The sequence below is a fragment of the Ananas comosus genome, linkage group 1 (assembly GCF_001540865.1).
Source record: "Ananas comosus cultivar F153 linkage group 1, ASM154086v1, whole genome shotgun sequence".
Classification (NCBI taxonomy): Eukaryota; Viridiplantae; Streptophyta; class Magnoliopsida; order Poales; family Bromeliaceae; genus Ananas; species Ananas comosus.
In genome coordinates this window covers 23,620,623-23,642,624 of record NC_033621.1, presented here as the reverse complement: position 1 = coordinate 23,642,624, position 22,002 = coordinate 23,620,623, and the positions used below count along the sequence as shown (strand labels likewise).

Genomic DNA, 22,002 nt, shown 5'->3' with positions numbered 1-22,002 from the left:
AGAAACTATTGCATGGACCGCGGTCTTAGATATGATCTGTGTTGATGTTAAAGAATATACATATTCTTCTTCTTTTTTTCAAAAACTTAAGTAATCAGAAAACGATCTTATTGATCATATCAAAGTACGTAAGGAAGAAGAGAGGAATCCACTTCAAGTCCCTTTTGCGTGTGGATCTTATCGATCTCTTGTATCGACCATAAGAGTAGGAGCAAGTTAGCTTTCGCTGACAAATTACGATTTAGAGAACAATAGATTATTTTTTATGGTATGAGATGAGATTTTGAATTCAAATTTCACTATTTTAAGTCCAGACATAAAGAAGAGTGTTGGTTTCTGCGAGTACTGATGGTAAAATATAAGAGTTTACAAAAATAAGAAGAGTCTGATATTTACAAACTATATAACTATAGAAGTTATAGATCAAATCGAATGATTCATTACATTTAAATTTTTGAAGCTTCTTAATTCGTTCGAGCTTTAAGGAGCATGGTCCATAGACCGCGGTCCATACAATAATCTCTTCCCTCTACTCCATCTAGGTCGTGCAGAGACATTTGAAAGTTACCACACTACCAGCCAATCTGTTCCTGCTCCATCCTTTTGTCTCCAAATAACATGCTTTTATTCTTCACAAGTGATTACCATGTGCAATGTTAAAAAAACTTGTGTTTTTACCCGCTTATCAGTAAGCTATTAGACCTGCTAAAAATGTTGGTGTTGTGAGAACGAAAGCATATACTTGTTTTTTTACCTTTGCCTTTTCACTATGTTCTAGCTTTTCTTTTTTGTACTGAGAGAATATGCTCCTATATATTGAGGCTTCTGTTAAAAAGTAGAGCTCTTTTAGATTTCAAATTAACCTACTCAAACAAACATGCCATATTACTTCAATATATAGTAGTCAGAACAAAAAAAAGAAAAAGAAAAAGAAATATTAAGTCTATAATGAAAAAAGGGGGTTAAAATCTCTACAGTCCATCATCCAAGAATTTTGAGATTTACTGGCCCTTTTTAGTGTTTAATAAAAAATAAAAAAAAAGTGTGATAAAACTTATAGAAAAAAGTAGGCTTTGGATGATGATGTTATAAGATTACAATCCATTTTGGACTGCGGACTTAGCAATGCTCAGACAATAAAAGGGACGAACAAAAAGAAGGAAGATCAATAAGAAGAAAAGTTTGGTATAAAGTGATTGCGAAGACGATTAGCCCCGTTTTTTTGTTTATGCAATTGCTTTTGTGATGCAGTATCACTTCATAAATCTCCAATACATGCATGCGAATCGAACTAGGCAATGTTTGAATCCACAAAAATTTCTGACTAAATATAATAAACTGGAAAAGAGTGTAGGTGATTGATACCCCGGCCCCAACCCATAAATGCACACCTTTAGCCTATTTTGGGCTTTTGGGTCTGGCCTTTGTAGCTCCTCTAACACAATTTACATGAAGCACCTCATGGGCCCTCAATATCATGTTTTAGTAATTTATCATATTGGTTCCTTTCCCCTGGGACATTTCCAAATAATCTAAAAATATAAAAAGAATATTATAATTTTCTTTTCCCCCTCAATCGTCAATCAACTAAACATGTAACTATGATGACTATTTTTATGTACTGCCGGTCTGTAAGCTTGATAGTGCTAGTCTAGCACCCTTTTGGGGAAAAAAAAAAAGAAAAAAAATTTAAAAATGATGGAACGGTAACATGAGACCGCTTCATTAAATCTTTGTTCGACAATTTGCCTCATATTTGTGTGTTTGCTTTGTGCTTGATGTGTCCATTGGGGCCGAATAGGTCGCAATTAGGACTGTCAATGAGCCGAATATGAGTGAGTTACGGTCAGTTTGTGTTCAACTCGTTTATTAAACGAGTCGAATACAAGGCGGCTCATTGAAATATCGAGCTAAAAATTCGACTTGTGTTCAACTTGTCTATTAATGAGTCAAACATGAGCTGACTCGCGAATAGCAAAACTAGATTGTCAGCTCTATACCGGGTGAAAACTTCGAAGAAAATAAGAAAATTAAAATCTTAATATAATAATTGAAATTTATAAAATAAAAGCTTCTTTACATTTGGGTTGTCCTAAAATCTAAATAAAATTTTGTAATATATATTCAAGCTATATCGACCCGAACACAAGTGAGCTGACCAAGATCGTGTTTGGCTCGTTAAGATTTTAAGTTAAAAATTACAGCTCGTGCTTGATTCATTTATTAAATGACCGATCAATATTAAGCTCATTTCGAGCCGAAGGTCTTCGTTCTATCAAATCATTTTTTATGATAGAGATTTTGAATTGATGATCGAAATTGCTAAAACTGATCTAAAATATTTGAAGTGTTTAGAAATCAAATTTTATAATTTTTAAAAATTATTTATATAGCGATCAAAGCTTCGAAAAATCGATAGTTTTGATGGCCTATTCAAACCGTTGCTTGTTTAATAGTATAAAGCAATCTAAGCTATTTGAATTTTTAATAAAAAAAAATTTATACCATTTAGAAAATATTTGATAATCCTGATCATAAATTAAGAAAGTCTAATCGTTATTTCAATTTTGTTTTTATTGTTTATTTTTTGACTATTCGATGGACTTGATAATAATTTAAAATTTTATAAAATTTAATTTTTAAATATTTTTAATAGCGTAAATTAATTATAATAATACCGATTATCAATTTGGAGTTTGGTCATTCAAAATCACTGGAAAAGATAAAAGCCTCTATATCTTTAAGAACAGTATAAATGTAGCTGGACTTTATATTTGTATACTCTTCTTAGTTCTCACTCTTAATTATAACACTACCACAAAGCAATTGAAAGAGCAAACAACACTACCACCACTGCATTAGTACCCAACCATTGCATAAACACACAAGAGAAGTTAACTAACCCACACTCAAAAGGAAGTACAACGTACACCAAATTAAAGAAGCACACCACTCCTCCATCACGAGCACAAGCAAAACAAATTAAGCATCCACTGCAAATCAAACTGCATGCACCAACACTAACTTAAATATTACAGGTTAAACCTAACAAACTTAAAGCCCGGCAGCTACAGCTGCTGTTTCCGAGTTCGTTCCGGTCCGCTCGCGGGCGCGATACGTGTGAATCTAACACTCGCTCGGCGCGGTGATGTTGCACTTGGCGGGGAGCTGCATGGCGCGGTTGGCGTCGATCTCGAAGTACTTGAGCATGCCGGAGCTCTTGTACTTGCAGAGGCACTGCAGGTCGGCATCGGCGAGAGCCGCGCAGCACGCATCGGAGGGCTTGTCGACGGGTTTCTTGACGGCGATGGCCGGCTTGCACGCCGCCAGGCCGTCGTCACTCATGTTGCACAAACCTTGCGCTGCTTCCGTAGAAGCGGCTACAACAAGGAGCATTGCAACCAATGCAATGGCCACTGCTCTAAGCTTCTTCTCCATATGGGCTTCTGTACTACGAAGAGTACTATCTAATAACAAATTCTTATTAGAGTTTTTGTGGGATTACTTGTGTTTGTACAAAGATATATATAGTGAGAGAAATATACAGTAAGGAGAGCCCGTGAATAGGGTTTTGTCCTCATTGGACGATCACGGGGAGGGGTTGGTATTGGTGAATCGGAGGCCACAGGATTGGTGGTGTGCGTTTGTGTTGTTTGTAGTGGTTTTTTTTTTTTTTTTTGAGCGGTGGTGGTGAGCTTCGGTCCTACGTTACGTACTTATGGATTAATTGGTAGATGTATATTTGATACATGCATGCGACAGGTTTGTTGTATATTGATTGATTAATGAAATAATTTAAAAAGAAACTGTGGTGCATGAACATGGCTGAGTTCACAAGAGGGTACTGGTGAGCTGGTTCATTTTTGTACTTGACAAATTAATTTATTTTCCTTGTTTGAACTGTTTGTGACATGTGAGTGAAACTAACTTTTTTTTTTTTTTTTTGGAAAGGACGGCAGCAAGCTGTCTATTTCGTTCGTTCTGTATTTTGTTTGTTTTATAGAAATTAACTTAGCTCGAAACGTAAAGTAACTAAATTTCGAACTTTAGACTTTATGCATCATTTATCAAATTCTTAGCAAATTGCGCTAGGTACGATGGGCATGCTCTAGTGAATGTACTTATTCAAACTTTGAAGCCGTTGTTCTCAAACAACTTGAATTCTCAACATTATTAGTGGGTCATTTGGGAGACCAGAAATAGTGCGATCTTTCGGATGATCCAAACAGACCCAAGTTTTGGAATCTACACGATTAAACAGCTGATGAATTAGTGGGAGAAACTTAGCTCAGTGGAGAGGAGACACCAATGTAATAGCTTTTTCTTTTTTTTTTCGCCGTTTGTTTAGCCACAAACGAGGCCTGTGATGTCTCATCCTTGTAGCTTAGTTCATCTTCCGAATAAACGAAGCGGGTATCATACTATCTTTTCCTCAAAAAAAAAAAACATCATTAGTCATAGATTTGAGCAAATTAAGCCTAATATAGGTTGCCCAAGCTATTATGCCATAGATTGTTTTCTCGTGTATCCAAATATCTTCAAATTAATGTGATTTTCAAGCAATTTCTCTGCCGAGCTAATCTATTCAGACCGCAGCAATTTTGCTTCCCGAGTGTTTTGGGGGCTCAGTCTTGGCCCTGGCCAATCTCGCTCGTTAGGTTTGGTTGGAACATAATCAGGTCTAAAGCAACACTTGATAATTATCAGAGTGAACTGAACCAAAATAACTTGGCCCTATTTAAGGCTAGGCTCAGGTTAGCGAATGTTTCAATGTGATAATTGAAAAACGAGTGTAAAATATACAACTGTAGATTAAACTTGCCTTGGCTCATGATCTAGTGAGCTCCCCCAATTGTAATCCTCTACTAGCATAACAAAACTCAAAATGCTTGGATGATTAATTGCGCAATGAACACATGTAGTAGAAAGAGTGAAAAAGCAATAATCAACAATTGAGAAAGAAAATTTGATTTTATATTAGCATTAACAACATATGGGCGTGTTTGGTTCGAAGTCGGAGTCGGAATCGGAATCGGAATCAAAATAAGCTGGAATCAAAATCGGAATGATTCCATTATCATAATTCTGTTTGGGTTCATCAGCGCTGAATCGGAATCGGAAATATAATTATTTCCATTATCGTGTTTGTTCATATGGATACAAAAAACGAAAGCAAATTAATATACTAACATTATCTTTATAATATATTAATTAAATTCAAATTAAAATTAAATATTAAAAATTCACATCAAAATTTTGAAATAATGTCAAAAATTTTAAATCTATTTTTTTTTAAAAAAAATTAAACTTTGAAGTTGAGTGGATAATTCAAAATATGAAACTAAATTTTGATTTATTCAAATTCAAATTTAAAATTAAATTTAAATTTTAATTTGAATCCATAAATTTAATTTAAGTTGAAATAAAATTTGAATAAAACTTTATATAAATTAAAATTTAATTTAAATTCAAATCTATAAGTTAGATTCTAAATACTTGATTAATTTTAATTTTTAATTTAAGTTCAAATAAAATTTAAAATTATATATTAATTTTTAATTTTTAACTCATATTTTAATTAAAAAAATTAAAAAAATAAATTTAATCCGAATAAATATTCATTCGCTCGTTTTCAACTTCCAATCTGACCTGCTAGGCCGGATTGAAAAAAGAGACGATGGGGAATTTCCATTCCACTCGGGAATCGGAATTGGAATGGAACTCCCACGTACCAAACACCCAACAAACGGATTCACTATTTTAATTTTCATTCCAGGGTGAAAAAGAAGCGAACCAAACACGTCCTAAAGTATCGATTCCGTAGCTAAGAACATAATTATAGATCTTTAAGAATTGCACAAGTTTCGTCCTAATTACTCGCATGGACTAGTATAATGAAGTTAAGAACTACATTATTGGGAATAGATTCAAGTTTATTTTGAAAGCCAAAATATCATATATTTAATTAAAATATATTCAACCTCTGTTGGTAGAAGAATTCGACTACGCTTCTTTTTCGTTTTTTTTTTTTTGAGAGAGAAAGATAACACGTTATCTATTTTTATTCATTAAAAAAAATGAATTAAGCTACATGAGTGAAGTAAAGGGACTCCAAACCAGACCAAAAAAAGAACATTTAAATTAAAAAAAAGATTTTAATTCAGGGCTAGGATACGCATCGTTTAAACACGCCATTCTCTTCTCACTATACTATCAAACGTCTAATCGAGTTATAGCTAGTAAGGGAGCAGCATTAACCAACCCTTACTCGTCCATATGACCCTACTAACTGGCTGTCAGTCCAGTCATTCTGTTCTCCAGCAGACTGAGCACTATTCCTTGCCATCCACTTATCCTATACGTATCTCACATCATCTCTCAGGTTCCAATCTGACCCCTTCCCACAATCCATGACAATCAGGAATCTGTTGAATACACATCGCGAAAGTAGTTTGTATAATGAAGCACATGCTTCTAATTTTTTATTATGGGTTCGTATAATGAAGCACATACTTCTATAACATCGAATTGCTCCTATCTCTAAGGTGGTACTAACAAGGCTTGAAATTTAATTGCGATTTAGTAAAACATACACCATTTGATTTAGAATTATGTACCGACACAAATTTATCTAATGAAAAAGTACAATGCCATGACATGATTATTTGTTCACACTTTTTTTTTGAATATTGAAGTCGAGTTTTTTTTTTAGATAGAAAAGTAGCATATTGTCTATTTTATTTACTTTTTAAAAAATAAATTAAATTTAAAATATAAAATAATTAGATTTTAAATTTAGGAAGTTTAGATACGAGCCATCAAATTCTCTTTAAATTTGAGTTATACAATTAAACACTTTGACATAATTTGATATGACTTATCTAAGTCTTTAAACAACATTGACCTACCAACCTCATATCACCGTCTTGTATTGTGAGCTTTGGAGAAGAAGAAGGCCAAATATTCCCGTGAACTTTTTTTTTTTTTTTTTTTTTAAATCCTCTCTCCTCTCTCTCTCTCTCTCCTCTTTGCTTTTGCCGTGGCCAGTACATACACATGGATGGAACACACACACCACACATGCACACAGTACACACGACACACCAGTAACAGGCTCGCAACTAAAACTGAGCAAAAGTTGCTCCTTTATCCGCATGAGCACGAGCTCTCACTATTCAGCATCCCATTCCTCCAAAAGCAGCAACACCACTCATTTCCTTCTCAGTTACTTTTTCTCTTTCTTTTTTTTCTTTTCTTTTCTTTTTCTTTTTACTCTCTTTTATAAATGCCCCACCACCTCCTTAGCTCTCACCTCGTCACACCTCTCTCTCTCTCTCTCTCTCTCTCTACATCACATATACACAATTCATAGTTTTGCATCTTTGTTGTTGAACACATGGAGGTAACTTACCCCTGCAATATTTATTCATTCCATGCAATGAAAAAAGCTCTCCAAGTTATTTTTGGAGAATGAGTTTAAATTGAAGAAATTAAGTACTGTATACTTATTGCAAGTTCGCACATTCATTGGACGATGAAAATTGAAGTACGAGAATGTATAGAGAACAGATGAAGGTGCAGTACTGCACGGATGTGTCGAATTGGATTATTGATGGTTTTTTTTTTTTTGATTTTTGTTGCAGAATTCAAAGCAGAGGAGGCAATTCCCAGCATTTGGGAGCTGGAATTTGTGTGATGAGATCCCAATAACCCAATACTTCGAATCAGCAGCCATGTTCTTTGGATCAGAAGGGGATGATCTCTTCAAGGTGGTGGCAGTGACACCCACCAAGAACCAATTCCACCATGAAAAAAAGGTTAGTAATTTGTGTAGCAGTTCATTCCTTTTTAGTTATGCAGGTGAAATCACTACATATATAATGATCAATTTATGGTTTCTGGGCTATTTTAAGGGAAATAAAGGAGGGGTCATGAGAAGAGAAGAGGAAACTAATAAGCACTATAAAGAGCAAAAGAAGAAGCCCAAGTGTGTTGATGAGGACCTCTACAAGATATCCCCTGAGCTCCTCTACAAAATTCCCAAAAAGGCAAGCACTTACTTAATCTAGCAACTAAAATGCTTTTTTTCTTTTTTTTAGAATCATAAGCTTGACCACCTACCACCTACTGAGATAATAGTGGTTTGGTGACAGAGAAATGCTAAGTCTACACCTCAAAAAAGATTGTAGGGTAACAATTCTTAATCTGAGAGTCGTAATCTTACAACCTAGCTAGAGTTTAAAAAACTCTTTTTGAGTTTTAATAATAATAATAATAATAATAATAAAAGACTAGTAAAGAAGTACTATGATTCCTTGGATGACAGAGTTGTAAGATTACAATTAAAAAGCTATTGTAGTGCTAGCATTGCTCCATATCGGAATTTTGTTTTGTTTTGTTTTTTTTAAGAGATAGGTAGCACGCTACCCGCTTCGCTTATTTTCATTTAAAAATAAACTTAGCTGGAAATGTGAATGAATTAGGATTCGAACTTAGGTCTCGGGTGTCAATCACCAAGCCCTTTGCCACTTGCTCTAGAGATGGTCGGTCATATTGGAATTTTGTTTCTGCGCAAATTTTCATAGATATCTGCAGTTGGGCATCTCTCATTGGTTGTGTGATTAATTGTGTTTGGTTTTTGAACTGCAGAAGAGGTTGCTGAGGAATTTTTGGACAGCATGTCTTGGTCTCAACTGCATTGCCTGAGTGAGCTCTGCATTGTAATGTGAAGGCATAACAAAACCCTGATATGTTTGAGTGAATTGTTTGTGCTTCTTGTTTTTTTTTTTTTTTTCTTTAATGTTTATCTTGTTTATTTTGTCTTAGTTAAAAGTGAGTGATGAGATGATATAGTTTATGTAAATTTAGCAAGTAATATTTTGAGGAAGTGAAAGAGACAGGCCCTTGCTCTATCTTTTGTTGTTTTGAAAGCACTGGTGACCTGAAAGCCATGCTTTTCAGTATGTGTTTGCACCTGCATTCAATGCCAATGATTATGTCTCATTGTTCCGTTCATTTTTCACACATCTCAATGCACCCATTAAAGTGGCATCTATCAGAACATCAACTATTTTTTACATACATAACTTCACTCGTCATCCTGATGTTATAATTCTCATTCAGTATATTTTGAAGGCTGTGACATTGATGGCGACCACACGATGAATGATCTAACGGTATTTTCACTATCTACCCATCAATGTTACTTTAACAGCTCATCATATTGGAGTGTTGGCAAAAGAGTGGGTTGAGTTCTGTGGAGATGAGTGACGTCTGTTTTTTGGTTAGGCTCTTTGTTATCTTACTTGTGTTGTTTTTTTCTTCGTCTTTCTTTTGAGAACCTCTATTCTTTTTCGCCTTTCTTTTGAGATTCTAGTTGTCTCACTCTATATAACTAAATTCATTTGCNTTTCTTTAATGTTTATCTTGTTTATTTTGTCTTAGTTAAAAGTGAGTGATGAGATGATATAGTTTATGTAAATTTAGCAAGTAATATTTTGAGGAAGTGAAAGAGACAGGCCCTTGCTCTATCTTTTGTTGTTTTGAAAGCACTGGTGACCTGAAAGCCATGCTTTCCAGTATGTGTTTGCACCTGCATTCAATGCCAATGATTATGTCTCATTGTTCCGTTCATTTTTCACACATCTCAATGCACCCATTAAAGTGGCATCCATCAGAACATCAACTATTTTTTACATACATAACTTCACTCGTCATCCTGATGTTATAATTCTCATTCAGTATATTTTGAAGGCTGTGACATTGATGGCGACCACACGATGAATGATCTGGCGTAAAAAAAAGTAACGTTATTTTCACAATCTACCCATCGATGTTACTTTAACAGCTCATCATATTAGAGTGTTGGCAAATGAGTGGGTCGAGTTCTGGGGAGATGAGTGAAGTCTGTTTTTTGGTTAGGCTCTTTGTTATCTTACTTGTGTTGTTTTTTTCTTCGTCTTTCTTTTGAGAACCTATATCCTTTTTCGCCTTTCTTCTGAGATTCTAGTTGTCTCACTTTATATAACTAAATTCATTTGCTTAATGAATAAAGCAGGTAGTATGCTATCTTTTTCTTAAAAAAAAAATTATTAAGTATGTTTTATTATGAAACAACCGTTGTACTCTAAAAGCGTAAGCTGTTAGAGAACGGTGTTTAAACATTTTTATATTTAACACTCCCCCGCACGTCTGGGCTCGAGACTTTTTAATCGGCCCATGACGTGGGCTTGAAATAAATGGGAGAAAATTAATATGCTAAGAGCCTGGCGTGACTCCGATCTCAGCACCTCCTGCTCTGATACCATATGAAACACCGTTGTACTCTAAAAGCTTAAGCTGTTAGAGAACGGTGTTTAAACATTTTTATATTTAACATTTATGTTTCAGAAAATTTAGACATATTATTGTTGGCCTCATTACTTGTCTCTGTTAAAGGTTGAGGGTACAATTCTCAAATTCAAATTCACATTGGGTTTGAATCTGACCTTATGGTAAATGCTCAAACACCTAACCACTAAACCAAGAGTGATTTGGCAGTGGCATAATATCATCTGAAAATGGTTNAGATACTTCTTAAGAAACGCATCTTCGCCGAGATAGTTATTGATATGGTTTACATAAGAGGCCTTTTCCGACTCACTGATGGTGTGGAGCAGAGTCGTCGTCGCGGCCTTGAGGAAGGCCGACGACGAGCTCTTCGCGCCGATCCGGCCCTGCATCTTCAAATAAACCTGCAATTCTCAATCCAAATCCAAGTCAACAACACAACACCAAACTTTGGAAAATGGGTGTTTTACCCAAATTGGAGAAAGGAGATGAAACAGACCCGCAGGAAGAGCTCGAAATCGACGGCGTCGTCGAGATTGGAGTGAGACTCTCTGATAAAACAATCCCTCTCGTCCTCCGTGAGGCCGTCGCCGACGATCTTCAATCCGGACATCGCAGACGCAAGGTCGCGGAGCTTCAGACCGCCGTCGGCTTTGCTACTACCGTGATCTTTCATCGACGTAAACTAATTATAGGAAGAACCATCATATATAATGTAGTAAAGTTGAAAAAGTGAGAATAAAAATAACTTAATGAGAAAAAATGGAGATTGTTATTATTATTATTATTATTATTATTATGACCTTGGATTTGAGGGAGCGGAGCTCTACTTGGGTGAACTGGTTCTGGAGCCAAGGATCTGAGACCAAAACGCCCACAAAACCAGCCATTTTTTGGGGTTCCTGTGTGTTGAGATCCCTTCTGGGATCTCTCTTGCTTCTTTTTTTTTTCCTTCTCTTTGCTAGGGTTTGTGATGGAGCTGGTTGGTGAGCTTCTTCTCTTGATCTTGTGGGGGACTGCTACAATGGAAATGTGGGGGTGGAGAGAGAGAGAGAGAGAGAGAGAGAGAAAAGAGAGAGAAAGATTGAAGGGGAGTGGGGCTTCTCTGCAGCTCAGAGTGTGTGTAAAGTAGGGGAATTTTTGCTTGTACTTGGTGTACACACGTAAATTTCATGCACCTTACTTGTTGTAGTAGAAAACTTGAAATCAATATATAATTTGTTGAATATATTTTAGGATAAATTTCAAATAGCACTCCTATGATTTCACATTTTCTCACTTTAATAACTTGCGGTTTAAAGTGTATCAAGTTAGTGTACCGTAGTTTCATTTTTATTTTTTCATCAGCTTTTTCGTTAGTATTTCATTAAATTATATGCAAAAAATTCAAATATCTCACCTAGGTTTATCGAATATTTACTTTAATACTTTTTAGTTTTAACTTTATCACTGATTTAAAAAAAAAATAGTAAAATTAATAATAAAAAAATAAAAATAAAATCACAGGGTACTAAATTGATACACTTTAAACCACATGATACTAAAATGCGAAAATGTGAAATCACAATAATAGTATTTGAAGTTTTTCCTATATTTTATAACATGCGAATTTCTTATGTATAAAATAATCACCTTTTTTGAATGTCTATTCATCGCAAATTTTTAGCATGCCATTTTATATTTTCATTTTTTAAGACTAATGAACGCTTGAATGCTAGAGCAAGAGAATTTTCGAAAGAATGATTTTTACATATAAACCGTACATATTATATTTTAGTTTTGAATTTTAAAATCCTATTCGTTATTTTATTTGCATGAGAAAAAATATTAAAAAAATAACTTTCTCTCCTACAATTTTGATTAAAAAATAAAGGATAAATTAAAGTTTCCTTTCAGTCCCTGCACTTTTGAGGAGAAAAAATTTGATGGTTTTAGAAGATCATTTTTTTTTTCTTTGATTTTCTTTTTTTTCCTTTCCCCATTCAATTGAGCTGATAATGCGGTGCATTAGATTTGTGGATACACCGGGTGCAGGGAATAGTTTCTCGGGCAACGGAAAGCAGCAGAAACGTACGAAGAAAAGGCTCCGTGAGAATTTTCAAATTTAGGCCGTTCAATTAATTTACTCTCGTTTCGTAATGTAAGTGGGAATCGATTGGGAAACGAGAAACGTATAAATTCCAAAAATCCTACTCTGTATCGTTTCCCAAATGTCAATATATTTTGTTGCTTTACATCGCTGATCGCTGGGTACAAGCGCGCAGGGGAAACGGGAAACGTCGAAGATTTGAATCGAGTTTCTCATTCAAATTAGTGGGAAAGTGACGGTTAAAACTATTTTAGCTTCTCCATCATTTCAGGAGCTGATCCCTCAGGCCCACTTGGCCCACTATTAATTTTTTTTTTATAATTTAAAATATATAATTTTATATTGAGAAGTTTAAATATTATTTTGATTGTTTTATACATTTATCAGAACATATAAAATTATGAGTTTGAATCCTAAAAATTCTAATTCTTCCAAATTGAAATTTTGAACCTCATAAAGTCCTCCAATCCAAAAAATAAAATTTTAAAATACAAACTAAACGGATGAAAAATACTTTTTTAGCCAATAAAAAACCCCGCCTGAAATATTTTTCAAGCACTCGAGCAACTCCCGAAAAAAAGTGTTGGACGTAAAATATTAAAACAAAGCTTACATTTTTTAAATGTTCATAGTATTTTCTTTCAAAAAGTGTTATGGCATCATATTTTTAAATTTTTCGCAGCTTATTTTCTGTTAGATCTCCAGGAAAGCCAAATTAACTACAAGCAGTTTCAAGGCATTTAATCAACAAAAAATTCATCATCAATAACCCACTTATTTGGTACTATGGCCTGCTTTTTACAGCACAACAGGACTATGACAAACATACATATGTAGTCTTTTTAATTACTAGACTAGAATCTAAAAGCAAATCTTTCTCACAGTGAAGTTACATAAACACGGTAAGAAAAAAAAAATCAAACATTCTCCATCTATCTCATATTTCCGCGAGCAGAGAAAATCCCGCATATTCAAACTTCCCAGATGACTAAATTACAAAAAATCCTCCTATAATAATTTGTTTTTTTACTTCCCCCCGACATTTAAAAGCCTACACTTTGCCCCTTGTAAAATAAAAAATATTCACAGGGGGTTACGGTGTGTAAAATGACTATTTTGTCCCTCGTCATTGTCGTCTTCTTCCCCATCTTCCTCAGCCGCCCCTTCGTTCAGCCGCGATTCCCACCTCAATTGGCCGCGATTTTCCTCCATTTCCTTATCCACCTGCTCCCCTTCTCCTCCTGCACCCTCGCCGTCCTCGATTTCGGCGACAGTAGAAGAAAATCGAGGTGAGCGACAGTAGGAGAAGGGCAAAGAAGGCGAAGGCGAGGCGGCGGAGGGCGAGACAGTGGAGGACGGCGAGGCGGCTAGGCGGCGAGGCCGCGAGGTGGCAAGCTGGAGGGAGGCGAAGCAACAGGAAGATGGCGGAGAGATATTTTCGACATAAAAAAATATTTTTTAACGGAACCCTAACGGTAGGAGATAAAGTGCACATTTTTTATTTTACAGGAGGCAAAGTGTAGATTTTTAAATGTCAGAAAGAAAAAGTAAAAAAGCGAGTTATTACAAGAGGATTTTCTGTAATTTAGCCTCTTTTTTTTTTTTTCTGTGAATTGCAATGCAATTCATCTCTTCATCTACGTCGATCATTTAACTCCGACGAGAAACTTCAAGAACCGAAGATTATCGCTTACTCCGATTGGATCAAACGGGTCGTTCAAAGAGATAGGCGGCTCTACTCCGGTGAAGACGAGAAGCGCTCGGAGTTCCGCGGCACATGATGAGTGTAAAGTATCACTGTATCCCAGTATAGTTCGCAAAGCCTCAATTTGGTCCCATATCACTTCCTCACTGTACAGTAACTGCAGGACAAAGTCATAAGTTTAGAACAACCTGATTGTCGCGGAAACAATGATTGATGTAACTTTAGATATGGATAGCAATTATGTGAAAAAAGATAAAATGTACTAATTAAGTGAGATATAATATAGCTCTCAAACACAAAATTGGCACCAATCTATAGGATATGCTGAATACTGGAAAGTAGAAAGATGTTGTCGAGTATCAGTTTTTCACCACATTAAAATACCAAAAAACTCACTAGAGACATAGATAAACTATGAAAAGTTTATTTATTTATTTATTTATACATTATATGTCATAAACGATTGACCATATCGTCTCTTCTCAGTGGGCTATTCTTTTTTTTTCGTTTTTTTTCTTGATGTTTTTGTATTTGCCCAAAATATATGGGCAAAATGTACGCAAGGTACAATCAGTATTTTGCAAAGAAAACACTAGTTGTTACAGCATGGGCAAAATGTATGGATTGTCTCCTTATTATACGTACGGATATTTTGACTCTGCCATAATTTTTCTAACTTAAATACTTTTGTCCGTGATAATCTCATTCCAGACGAATAATTTAGAAACAGCGTATCATTAGCAATTAGCATATTACTACTCATCTACCAATTTTTTACATAATCTTTTACTAAAAAGTTGCATATAAAATAAAATATTCGTATACAACATATATGCAAATAACTTATATTTGAAGACAGAAAAAAAAAAAAGAAGCAGTGAATTGAGGGAACCTCGTCATCTTCATCCGACGTGTACAGATCGAAGCCGAACCGAGGGTGTTCGATCGATCGACCGCTTTGGTAATGATAAGGAGAAGAAGAAGGGAGGAGGGCGCGGATGAGGCAGTGGGTGCAGGCGAGGGCGGCGAGGCAGGCGGCGAAGGGGAGGGAGAGGGCGATGCCGACGGCCGAGAGCGCCAGCGCCGGCGGCACCACCGCTGGCGCCGCCGCCACGGCCGCTCCCGCCACCGCCGCCTTCTTCAACCTGCTCCACCCCCTCTCCTTCTCATCTACTTCTTCGACTAATTCCCCAACTCCCTCTTCTTCTTCTTCTTCAAATTGCTCTTCGTCTTTAAATTTATTTGCGGATTTTAGATCGGAGTTTTGCGAGTAGGGGGCGATTTTGGGATCCATCTCATCTCTGCAAGGAGACGGCGGCGGGCGAGGGCAAAAGTAGCAGAGATCATGGCAGAGCACGCCGTACGTGTCGGGCTAAGACGGGAATTGCGTGGGAACTGTGAGAACAGGACACGAGCGCTGGGATGCTAATGGATCCGGGTAACCCGACCCGTTTCAAATCGAACAGTAACTGAGGATCTTAAAAATAAGGAAAATAAAAATTAAAATTGGCTCCGATCCGTTAGGAATATTAACCAGGAGGCAATATATACTTTCCTTCGTTTAATCTACTGCTCTTGAAGGATCCGCATATTGCGTCGAAATAATTTCGTAAAAATAAATAAATAAATAAATAAAGTAAAAAAAATAAAAATAATTTGTTGTAATAAAAATATAAGAATGAATTATAAAAATGACTAAAAAAAATGAAGACAAAAACTATACGAATTTGTTATTTTGACTATTAAAAATTAAAATTGGCCCACGCGATAAAATTTTTATATTTATTTGTTATATTGACTTATTAAAAAATAAAATTAATTCTTGTAATAAAATTTTATATTTTATTTGGCAAAAACAAAAATGAAAAGGTGATAAAAAAAAAAAAGTAAGAGAGAGAGAGAGAGAGTGTGACAGTGTTGAGAGAGAAAAAATAAAAAAAAAAAGTAAGAGAGTGAGTAGAGAGTGAGAGAGAAAAAAAAAAAAAAAATAAGAGAGAGAGAGTGTGTGAGAAAAAAAAGCCCCACCACCCCACTACAAGGAGAGCCTTTGATTAGGCTCCCCTTTCACGTATTGTATATAGATATAGATGATCTGCGAAAAGTTTGTTCCCGGTTCAACCCAATTCAAATAGAATGATAAGCGAAAGGAAGAGAATAAGATAAAAATTAATATGCTTTGAATCCTTTCTAACCCGTCAAGAAAATTAGTTGGTGCTTGCGAGTTTGATCTATTGTAGTAAACACTACTAACCCTTCGAGTTTCAGGAAAAAAAAGAACCAATACTAAATCTGATGGAGAATCAACTAACCATTCTAATCATTCACTACTGTTTGGTTCGGGGTTAAGGAAAAACTAATTATTTCAGGAATAGAGTTAAGTTTAGGGTTAAAGTGGGGTTAAAATATTTTTGTGTTTTGTTAGAGGTTAGAGTTAAGTCAAAATAGTGAAAAATAGTGTTTGGTTGGAATAGGTGAGATAAGAAGGATAGTGGATTATTATGAATAAAAAATAGTATTTAGTTGGGATTTGGTGGGATTAGGTGGAGTTAGTTAACCCGGAATAATCCATTTGAGGTGGAGTTAGCTAGGTGGGGTTAGCTAACCCCACCCGTTTTTAGAAATATTTGAAAATAAAATGGGGATTAAGGGGTTATTCCACCCCTTAACCCCCAACCAAACGGAGAAACCATATCAGATTATCTCTCTTTATGAGGTGCAATCCCGCCGTCTTGTAACCAGCATTTCATATATATTTCATAATTATTTGGATAATCTAAGTTGTAATTATTTGAAAAGTAAAATAAAAAATTATGCTGTGATAATTTTTATTTTTTTTTCCTATCCAAAGTTTTGCCGTCTTGTGATCCAGCTAATGACAGCAGTACGAGCATGATGGATATTGACGGTTGGTTCGGCGTAGCTTTTGGATCACCGTTAGGTGTGTTAATTTTCTCGCTAAACTCTCATTCGCCTCTTTTTAGCAATGCAATTGGCTTTTTGCCTCATCCCCATCACATCCTCTTCGTGCAGTGTAGTTGGAAGGAGAGAGTGCTCAGTAGAGACCCCCCTTTACAACTAGCAGTTCCTCTGCAAAAGATCTACTATATCTAATATAGTTGGCTAAAGATTAATAATTTGTATTAAAAAACTAAAATTTGAAATCAAATTATGATTTTGCTTAAAAAAATGAGAGATGCAGGATTGCGAAAAGAAAAATTCCTTTATTCTACTACCTCTACTAAATTCAGATGTGCAGTTTCATTACATGAGCTCACAGTAGAGTGGACCAAAATTGAGTCTGATCCGTGCTTTGTCCGAATTATTTCACAGATTGGGCTAGGTCGCCAGGCCAGGCTAAATCTGACACAAGTAGAGGTGGGTTGGGATTACTGTTTTGTTCAGTTGGAACGGTCCAGTCATTTCGGACCGAACTTTCGTCTACAATAGCCGCGAATATTTTCAAACCGAGAAAATTTAGTCGGGCTAAATTCGATCCTACCCAAACTTTAGCTCGACTTAACTAAAGTTTAACTAATTTTAAGTGCAATATACTCTTGAATAATTTTTTTTTTTGCATTAGCATTTGAAATTAGCCAAATAATTTTTTTAAAAGATTTACAAACTTTATGCACTAGTCATCCTCTACGTTACTTACAAAAAAGCCAAAAAAAAAAAACAAAATCCATGCATTGACCCGGGCGCGGCACTGTCCGGTGGAAAAAATTCTAGAATGCAACGGATATATCAGTGACGTGGCGTAACAAACCAATCGAATTAATCCTTTTAAGAATATATGTCCCATCATGGTTGTAAAAAAATATTTTTATTATACTTTTGTTTGAAAAGAAAGAAATGTGATTGGCTTGTTATTGATGATATGCTGTAAGTGTGACAGTGTTGAATTCCTCGTCCGGTGGATAAGTGCTGGGTTCCATCAAGTTTTCTCCTGCTTGTCTTGCCAGTCTGCCACGTGAGAGCGAGCGAGCAAGCGAGGGAGGGCAGCGAAAAAAAGAAAAACGAAAAAAGAAAAAAGAAAAAAGAGGGGGAAGCAAAAGCAACTCTGCGAGGTGATCCTAATCCTGATTAATTATTAATATTATTTTTATTATTATTGTATTTTTGGCAGAAGTCTCGACCGCACCGCGGCGATCTACAGCTAGCAGACTAGAAAAGGAAGGCCCGAAAGTCGGTTGATGCAACCGCCGTCCCTGCTTTCTCTCGCCATTGACTCGGCCGTCCTCCACATCTCCGCCATCCCCGATCTCTCCGCCATCCCCGATCTCATCCTCATCGACCTCTTCCTGGTACCCATCCAGCCAACATCCAAAACATTAATTGCAATCATAATAATAATCATCATACTGCAGATCTCTTTTTTCTCTCAATCTTTTTGTGGGATGCTAATTTTCAATGAGAGTTGCTGCACTTGGGTAATTCAAGGATCTTCTATCTTGCCCTAGAAAGATAAATTATTTAAAGGCATCAGTTGAATCTTGTTGTTTGATTTAGGGTTTTAAGTAATGCTGTGATGCTATGAATTGTTTCGATTGTGCCTTCATGAATTTGTTATTTGTTGTTTACTTGACCCATCTCAAAGATCCCTTTCTTTTTTTTACTTGGAACTTGTACTTAGTTCTCGATGTTCGAATTTGTAGTTCTCTTTGCATCCACCAAATGCAGACTTTGACTTTCGCAATGTGCGTCTATCTACGGTGCACATCGCAACTCTTAGTGCAGGTTACAGCTAATGCTGTTTGTTTTGAGTACCACAAAATGCGCATAAGATGTTACTTGGTATCGAAGTTACAGAGCTGCGACGTTCGGCTTTGATTATGTTAGAGATCCGAACATAGGCAATCATGACCTTGAGTTCAGGGGTTCCCTTCAAGGTGTTATATCTAAGTGGCTTGTGCTCCTTAAGCCTCCGTTAGTTTTACATGTGTAAAATCTCGTCATTTATGATTGCACCATCTCGAATTCTTTGCCATATACTTCTTGTGGTATTTTAGGTTCTATTAAGATATTATGATTGGTTTCGTTTTACGGTCTATGTATGGTAACTGAGATCTGCTCAGAATTATCTTTTAGGTGGCCAAGATACGGTCAATAGGCACTTCTATCTAAAAGAAGCTCAACGCTTCCAAATTTTGGTTTTATTTGTTGATAACATTTCTATATGTTGGTTGTGTACATTTTAGCCTTGTTTGCCCAGCAAAAGATAGGGTTATTAGTAATTTACACTACTTAGAAGAATAATCAAGTATATTTGAAGAGCGTCTTTTTTTTTTTTTTTCATCCGGCTGGCTATGGCGTAGCAACTTTAGTTTCCTACACCTGCTGCAAACTTGTTTCAACATTGGTTCAAACTTCCACTTCGCAGAACTTCTGCGTGCTTCTTGAGTAGCCTTCCCATTATCGCAGTCACAGCATCAACTCTTGTATAATGTATTCTCCATCTTTCTTTCTTTTCTGCATAAGATTCTTATGTGACGATGGTGCACAAATTGCGTCAACAAATACAGCCTCTAGGCATGTGCTAACAACTATTTCTTCTAGGCATAAGCTGATAACTATTTCTTGTCAAAGGAATCAGCAAATTTACTGATACATATTGGACTGAAAACTTGAGTCGCAATGTCATTCTGCCCATTGAGTACTAACGAGTATAATCAACCATCGACATATTGACAGGAGCCTTCGGGTCTTGCTGTACATTATTAAATGTCAATTATCCTGATGACCTCTCTGTTGGCCTAAAGTTACACGTTTGTCTAGCGATAAATTTTGTTTGGTAAAACCTCCTTTTGTAAACACCATCATTTGTTCTCCCCTCTGCTGCTGCAAAGCTAAGCTGCCTTTACAATTATAAATAAACTAACTTTTATATCCAGACCTGGTTGTCTCAGTGATACTTGATATCTTTATGAGTATCAACTCCATGATTATCTATTTTTCTGATAGATGTTGAGTGACATACTCCCTGGTATTATTAAGGTTAATTTAACTCAGTGAAGAAGATGTCAAGGGAGGTGGTAAATAGGAGGACAGATCTGGATGACAGTCGCGCACAAAGATCCTTTTTTGGTCATTCTACTGACATTGCATTCTCTAACTTTTGTTCCTTTTTGTTTTTTTAATCTTTTTTACATTCATTTTCACAAACTATCTTCCTTTTGCCTGTTTAGTTGATTGGCTGATTCTTCGTGCTGCTTCTTCCCCTAACAACTGCTCCCCACTTTTTTTTTCTTCTCTTTAATTTATAGAGAACGTTGAAAGCAGGGAAGTTGACAGAGAAGGTTCTGAAGTTATTTGTGGACACTGGCAATGAGGAGATACTTTTATTTGTCCAGTCACTCAACATTAAACAGATTTTAACCCCTGTTCTTCCTACGAGTAATGTGCTCTTTTACATTTGACTCTTTACACTAGACTTGAATATGATATATAAAAAAGAACTCAATCTCAGTTGCTCTCTTACAGGGTGCTCCGGGAAGTTCTAGAGCTGCATACAAATTGTGTTATCAACCTCAAAAAAACTATTCCTCTCGAGATTACTTCTTGGTTCCGGTGGAAAGAAAATGTCTCTGAAAATCAAGGAGAGCGAGGTTGACATAGTGATAGCCGCGCTCCGGTCCGACCTCACCGCTTTCCTGGAGGCATGGCGGCCGTTCTTTTCCCCGTTCCACATTATAATTGTCAAGGATCCCGACATGGAAGAAGACCTGAAAATACCCCCAGGCTTTGATCTCCAGTTGTACACAAAATCCGACATGGAGGGGGTTGCAGGTGCCACCTCCATCAACTTCTCTGGACATTCATGTCGCTACTTTGGCTATCTCGTCTCTTGCAGGAAATACATCATCTCCATCGATGATGATTGCTTTCCTGCAAAGGACAGTACCGGCGTCCTAATCAATAATGCTGTGGCACAGCACCTGACCAATCTAGAGAACCCTGCCACCCCGTTCTTTTTCAACACACTCTATGACCCGTACCGCGAGGGCACGGACTTCGTCCGTGGGTACCCATTCAGTCTTCGAAATGGTGTTGATTGCGTGTTATCCTGCGGCCTGTTGCTCAACGTTGCGGATTACGATTCCCCCACGCAGGCCGCAAAGCCCAGCGAGCGGAATGCACGCTATGTGGATGCGGTTCTGACGGTTCCCATTGGGTCAATGATGCCCGTGAGCGGAATTAATATCGCGTTCAATAGGGAGGCACTGGGGCCCGCGTTGCTTCCGGGGTTGCGACTTCCTGGCGAGGGGAAGCGGAGGTGGGAGACCATGGAGGACATATGGAGCGGATTGTGTGCAAAAGCGGTATGCGATCACTTGGGAGTCGGTGTGAAGAGTGGGCTGCCATATGTGTGGAGGAATGAGGCCGCTGACGGCGGCAGCGCGATCGAGAGCTTAAAGAGGGAATGGGAGGGAGTGAAGCTGATGGAGGAGGTGGTGCCTTTCTTTCAATCCGTGCAGTTGCAGAAAACACTCGTCAAAGCAGAGGATTGTGTAGCTGAGATTGCAGCGATGGTGAGGGAGAAGCTGGGACCGCTGAATCCAGCTTATGCGCAAGCCGCAGCTGCCATGGAAGAGTGGGTGAATCTCTGGAAAGCTCTTGGTTCTCAAGGAGTGTAGTGATGCATTGCTTTTATCTTTTTGCCCCCCTCTTTGAACTCAATTTTCTTCTCCCTTACAATAAACTCTATCTTCCTGCAGAATGCTTGGTGTCGGAGTCGAATAATTAATTATTGCTTCTGTTATATGAAGCTACTCATTTATGTAAGGAAAGAAAAGAAAAACTGTAATGAGTTTCTATTTACTTTCTTTTTCATAGGACTCGTGAATAGGCGCACGGTGCTATTTTAGTTCTTTTTAATTTT

The 22,002-nt window shown here is 36.7% G+C and overlaps 6 protein-coding genes across 7 annotated transcripts; 3 read left to right on the top strand and 3 right to left on the bottom strand.

The window, feature by feature from the left end:
- On the bottom strand, window positions 2,827-3,512 carry LOC109709016 (putative lipid-transfer protein DIR1). The gene has a single exon (XM_020231051.1). It carries the CDS (start codon window positions 3,436-3,438, stop codon window positions 3,127-3,129), a length of 312 nt encoding a protein of 103 aa, XP_020086640.1. The 5' UTR covers window positions 3,439-3,512; the 3' UTR covers window positions 2,827-3,126.
- LOC109717951 lies at window positions 7,187-8,963 on the top strand. Of its 2 annotated transcripts, none has more exons than XM_020243924.1 (4): window positions 7,187-7,402; window positions 7,644-7,817; window positions 7,914-8,048; window positions 8,650-8,963. In XM_020243924.1, exons 1-4 carry the CDS (start codon window positions 7,397-7,399, stop codon window positions 8,704-8,706), a joined length of 372 nt encoding a protein of 123 aa, XP_020099513.1. In that variant the 5' UTR covers window positions 7,187-7,396; the 3' UTR covers window positions 8,707-8,963. The 2 variants fall into 2 exon arrangements, with proteins under 2 accessions (XP_020099513.1, XP_020099505.1); XM_020243916.1 differs by lacking the exon at window positions 7,187-7,402 and adding an exon at window positions 7,405-7,546.
- On the bottom strand, window positions 10,419-11,433 carry LOC109726439 (fimbrin-2-like). Its single transcript, XM_020256051.1, has 4 exons — window positions 11,133-11,433; window positions 10,829-11,014; window positions 10,573-10,733; window positions 10,419-10,428 (listed from the first exon to the last, which is right to left on the bottom strand). Exons 1-4 carry the CDS (start codon window positions 11,217-11,219, stop codon window positions 10,419-10,421), a joined length of 444 nt encoding a protein of 147 aa, XP_020111640.1. The 5' UTR covers window positions 11,220-11,433.
- Window positions 13,174-15,711, bottom strand: LOC109709134. Its single transcript, XM_020231204.1, has 2 exons — window positions 15,016-15,711; window positions 13,174-14,280 (listed from the first exon to the last, which is right to left on the bottom strand). Exons 1-2 carry the CDS (start codon window positions 15,415-15,417, stop codon window positions 14,065-14,067), a joined length of 618 nt encoding a protein of 205 aa, XP_020086793.1. The 5' UTR covers window positions 15,418-15,711; the 3' UTR covers window positions 13,174-14,064.
- On the top strand, window positions 18,285-20,718 carry LOC109716720. Its single transcript, XM_020242276.1, has 3 exons — window positions 18,285-18,427; window positions 20,387-20,516; window positions 20,604-20,718. Exons 1-3 carry the CDS (start codon window positions 18,317-18,319, stop codon window positions 20,621-20,623), a joined length of 261 nt encoding a protein of 86 aa, XP_020097865.1. The 5' UTR covers window positions 18,285-18,316; the 3' UTR covers window positions 20,624-20,718.
- LOC109716713 (probable UDP-arabinopyranose mutase 2) lies at window positions 20,663-21,953 on the top strand. Its single transcript, XM_020242266.1, has one exon. It carries the CDS (start codon window positions 20,702-20,704, stop codon window positions 21,755-21,757), a length of 1,056 nt encoding a protein of 351 aa, XP_020097855.1. The 5' UTR covers window positions 20,663-20,701; the 3' UTR covers window positions 21,758-21,953.